This window comes from Camellia sinensis, chromosome 9, assembly GCF_055761805.1.
Source record: "Camellia sinensis isolate YWXY chromosome 9, ASM5576180v1, whole genome shotgun sequence".
Classification (NCBI taxonomy): domain Eukaryota; kingdom Viridiplantae; phylum Streptophyta; class Magnoliopsida; order Ericales; family Theaceae; genus Camellia; species Camellia sinensis.
In genome coordinates this window covers 48606669-48611747 of record NC_138969.1, presented here as the reverse complement: position 1 = coordinate 48611747, position 5079 = coordinate 48606669, and the positions used below count along the sequence as shown (strand labels likewise).

Here is a 5079-nt window from a genome sequence, read left to right as displayed (position 1 = left end):
TAATTTATAAAATGTCAATATTTTTCTTTCAAAATTACGTATGTTTTATACTAATAATTTAAAAAATATGTTTGACATAATCATAAATAAATTTTTAAAATTCAATCCCGCATGCTAGTTACTTATTGAACTAGAAATGCCATAAATGGAGCTCTGTTTGGAATTTAGATTTGAGTAGGGATTTAACAAAACTATAATTTAAAAATATAATAAATTATCTAATTGAAATGTAATTTTTTTTAAAAATAAAGGAAATCAGTGGTGGGCCCTCCGTTTAAAATGCATTTTAGTTCTCATGTCCATGTTTTCTTTGCTGGGTGGCCTACTTTGGCTAACTGGTACCATGCGCGGTTAGATTGTTTTTTTTTTATCAAAATAATTTTTGATGAAAAAAATATTTAAAAATTAATTTTAATATTTTTAAAAAAAGATTTTGATGAAAATTTAATGAAATGATGATAGTAATTTATATCAAATTAAATTTTTTATTCAAATTTAAAATCATATTAAAGAAATAATAATAATGAAGAATTGAAGATGTTCTTATGACAAGAGAAATAGCAGGGCTTTTGAATGCTGTTACCATTTGCAAATTTATTTGCTATAATTCCATAATTACCCTTATCTTTGCTGAATAGTTGGAGGAGTAATGATATTTTTACAACTTTGTTGAAGCTATATATTATGTCTTTTTTGTTTGCAAGAACATTTTATGACAATAAAAAAAAATATATATATATATATATATATATATGAAGGGTTGTATTAGGAAGTTGGTTAAAAGTTGATTTTTTTATTTTTTTTTATTTTTTCTTTAAAAAAAATGTAAAAAAATAAAAAAGTGATATGACTCAAAATAAGTTACAAGTCAAAACTTAACTTTTAGCCAAGTTTCCAAATTATTTCGAAACCCAACTATTTTCCCATGTATATCTTTTACGTTATATTTGAATCATAAATTTGAATAGAAATTTAAAAAAAAAAAATTTAATTTATATTTTTCTCACATCATCTTTTTTTTCTTTTTCTTTTTAGTTCTCTAACCAAATTCATAATATAGCCTTAATCCCTTATTCATTTGATTTTCTTTTGTCTCGCGATTGACTAATGAGTGGTTATGAGACTTATTAAATAGGATATAGAGTGGTTATGAGACTTATTAAATAGGATATAGATAAGTACGCTTGTCCTTGTCAATTTGAAATGAGATTTAATTCATAAATTTTTTATGAATAATTGATACACAAAAATTTAAGAAATTATCTGATCGAATTAATGAGATAACTAAGGCATTTGGTATAGTAATTGTATAACACCTTTTGTATTATAAAATACCAAAGTTTCAGGTTCAACTGGAAAATATTTGATTCTCTTTATAGTGATTTGCAATGATTTGTTTCTCCCTCATTATAAAAATTGCATGTAGTTATTGGACATACGCTCGAGACGTTGGTAGATTTTATTATAAGGTCATCTCTAATGTTTTATCAAATTCATTATCAAATTTAAATTTAGTGAAAAAGTATCTTTTTTTTGTATTCTAATAATTTCATCAAACTTATATTAAATTGAAAAAATATCAAATATTTTACCAAACTAAAGAGCTAGACACCTTTCATTAGATTACTGTGCAAGACCGTTGCGGGATGGGACCTCCGGCCTATTGTCCCCCGGTCATCCGATTAACTGCACAATCGGCCATTAAATAGGCAGACCAGAGAGTGAATCTGATCCAAGTTCTGGCGATGTACTTTCGGCGTTTGCCTAACAGTATCAGTAGTATTTGCAAGATGAGGCTGAGCAGAATTAGACCTCGTAGCTCCCATTCAGTCCACAAGTTCTTCATATTATCTGTAAAAGCTTCGAAAAAGCTCATCTTGTTCGCATAGATTAACGCACTTGCAACTGTGTGAAACAATTGGTGGTTAATTCGTGCTCTATATATAATTGATGATGGTGAAATCATAAACCCAGATGTTAAATCGGTAGCTGTGAAAGGGGAAGAGAAAAAAATCAGAGTTCGAACCAGTAAATTAATTGTGGTCATTAACATACCAGTAATGATCACCATGGTTGGTCTGAAGATTGAAGATCAGTACTAAATCATGCACAGGGCGACACGACAACCACACACCGAAACAAGGGAGGGAAATAATTAATAGAGGCAAAAAGAAATAGAAAAGATTTAATGGAGTGAAAAAGAAATGACAGAGGAATTGAGGAAAACAAATATTCAAAGAAAAAAAAAATTTCATTTTGCACTTGTCGGTCGACTGGCTGGTTGTTCCCTGAACATCCTGTGTTTTAATGAAAATTGGTCGACTGGCTGGTTGTTCCCTGAACATCCTGTGTTTTAATGAAAATTGTTGAAATACTTGATATCAAATAAAAAAATTAGTTATATTTTTATTCAAATTTAATAAAATTTTTGATGACCCATTAAAGATACACTAAATTGTTAAATTTTGCTATTTTTTAATTATTGTAAACTAATAATCTATTCAATTAAATAAATATTTTTCACAATTATAATTACTCTTTTACCAATTCACAATAAATAAAATTATATTTATCTGTACCAAACGTAACACCCAGCACATCCAAACGTGGTGTGTGATCATTTCTGAATGAGCAATAATAGCACCCAACCTACTCAAACTCATGCAGGGGCTGTTGACTCCCATCCACCCCTCTCTCTCTCTCTCTCTCTCTCTCTCTCTCTCTCTCTCTACGCTCTCCTCTCTCTCTTAAATGCATTTCTCACAGAACGCTCTCTTCTCAACTTTTAAATATTCCTCACTCTCTCTTCATCTCATCACACTCCATGCCCACACACCATGAACACTACCACCATTTTTTTCATAGCTTTTCTCCTCACCTCAGTCCTCTCCCTTGTAACCCGACCCGAACCCACCAGATCATCCCAACCCCAGCCCAAACCCTCCAAAGAAACGGGTCACCACCCAACCCAAAACAACAACAATAATGGTGGTGGTGGTGGTGGTGGGGGATTCTTCGGTCCCGGAGGCGGTTTCAATGTACCCGGGTTTGGAAACGGGTGGAGCAATGGCATAGTCGGTGGCGGATACGGAGCAGGGTACGGGACTCCAACTGGAGGGTACTCAAAAGGTGGGATCATAAGACCGACTGTGGTGTGTAAACACAAGGGTCCATGTTATAATAAGAAGCTTATGTGTCCAGCCAAGTGCTTCACCTCCTACAACCATTCCGGCAAGAACGACGGTGGTGGTGGCGGCGGCGGTGGTTGCACCATAGACTGCAAGAAGAAGTGTGTTGCTTACTGTTAGGTTTAGGAGGAGCCAGTAGGCTTAATATATACGTGTGTGTATGTAATATGAGCTGTGATGCTTTATTGGTGTTTGTTTTTAGTGCATTCATATAATTAAAAGCAGCTCCAACGTTACTTAAATTTTTCATTATATTTGAATAAAAATTTAAGTAAAAGTTTGATATGATATATTGTGGTTTAATCGTTTCATTAAATATTGTTGGTCGTCTAGCCAGTTGTTCGGCAGGTCATCTAACCTAAAGCAAATTTTAGCAAAATTTTCTTAAACCGATCATCCACCTAGTTGACCGACAGGTCATCTACCAACGATCGTCTGCAAAATTTGATAAAAGATTAAACGCTCCCTTAATTTAATAAAAAATCTGGTTTTGCCTTCATTTGATATGGGGTTTGATACCATGATTGAAGTAGAAAAAAGAGTTGTTTTATCAAATTTAAATTTGATGGAGACGATCTACCTAAGGTGAAATGATACTCCCTCCGTCCCAAAATAATAGTCTCTTTTGAAAAATTCAATTTTTTTTTTGTAGTATAATTATTACACTTTAAAAATAATAATTTTCTAAAATTACCTTTTGGTAATATATTTTTTAAGAAATATCAATTGTCATAATTGTATTTTTTGTGTTAATGAATTTAAAAAAATGACAAAATAGAAAATTCATATTATTTTAATTCTTAATTTTTAAAAAATGACTAATATTTTAGTATAATAAAAAATAAAATAAGAAATTAATATTTTAAAATGGCAAGAGTAGGGGTGTGCATAATACCGCCGAAACTGCCAAAACCGCACCGAACCACACCGCCAAGGCAAATTCGTTATTATTTGCCAATCGAACCGCCGATTTTTTGCAAGAAAAATGGCAAATTCTAGTAACACTTTTATCAATCCGCTGGTTTTTATTTTTCTTCCAAACCGCACCGACCCACACTGCTATTAAATCATGTTTTATAAGATTCTAAAAATTCTTTTTTACTTAAGTTTGCTTGTTGTTCTATACCTTAGAATATAGTATTACATTACTGCTCGAGAGGAATTTTATGTATTGTATTTGATCATTGTAACTTTACAGATGCTTGTAATGAACTGATGACATAATCGTTGATATTATCATGTTGTTGCTACACTTGCTGCATCAGAAGAAAGCTTCGCAAGATGCTTAACATCACGGTATCTCTCGTCTTTTTTTTACTCTTTGATTTAAGTTTTTTAATTTGAATTATATTTTTTATAAACAGCCAATCCGCCCGAACCACCAAGGCAAATCCACCATTATTTGCCAACTGAACCGTCGGTTTTTGATAAGAAAAATGATAAATTCTAGTGACATTTTTATCAATCCGCCACCCGCCATACGATTTTTATTTTTCTCTTAAATCGCACCGACCCGCACCGCACACCCCCAGGCAAGAGTATATTTTTAGTAGATATGCTAGATGAAGGTGATGGTGATCCCTCAGTTTATGATAGTTAATGAGAAGAAACTCCCCACGAGATGTGGGGACATGTTTGTTGGGGGAAAAAAAAACAGAGAATGTACAACAGATTGTGCAAACTTAATTTGTTTGATTGAGAAGAAAGGGTGGCAGTAGTTGGGGAAGGAAAGGGGAGGAGTAAGTGTTGAAAAATGGTCAACAAAAAAGAAAAAGAAAAAAACGATTTTTAGCTATTAAGATATTTTATTCTTAAAAAATAATTTTATTTATAAACTTTTATCTTTAAAATCTTAATTTGTTATATGGAGAGCTAGAGAGATTCGGACTAA

The 5079-nt window shown here is 32.1% G+C and overlaps 1 protein-coding gene across 1 annotated transcript; it reads left to right on the top strand.

Annotated features, from left to right (window-relative positions):
* The first annotated feature begins 2837 nt into the window (after positions 1-2837).
* LOC114305394 (uncharacterized) lies at positions 2838-3308 on the top strand. The gene has a single exon (XM_028250472.2). The coding sequence runs from the start codon at positions 2838-2840 to the stop codon at positions 3306-3308; it is 471 nt and encodes a 156-aa protein (XP_028106273.1).
* The last annotated feature ends 1771 nt before the right edge of the window (positions 3309-5079 follow it).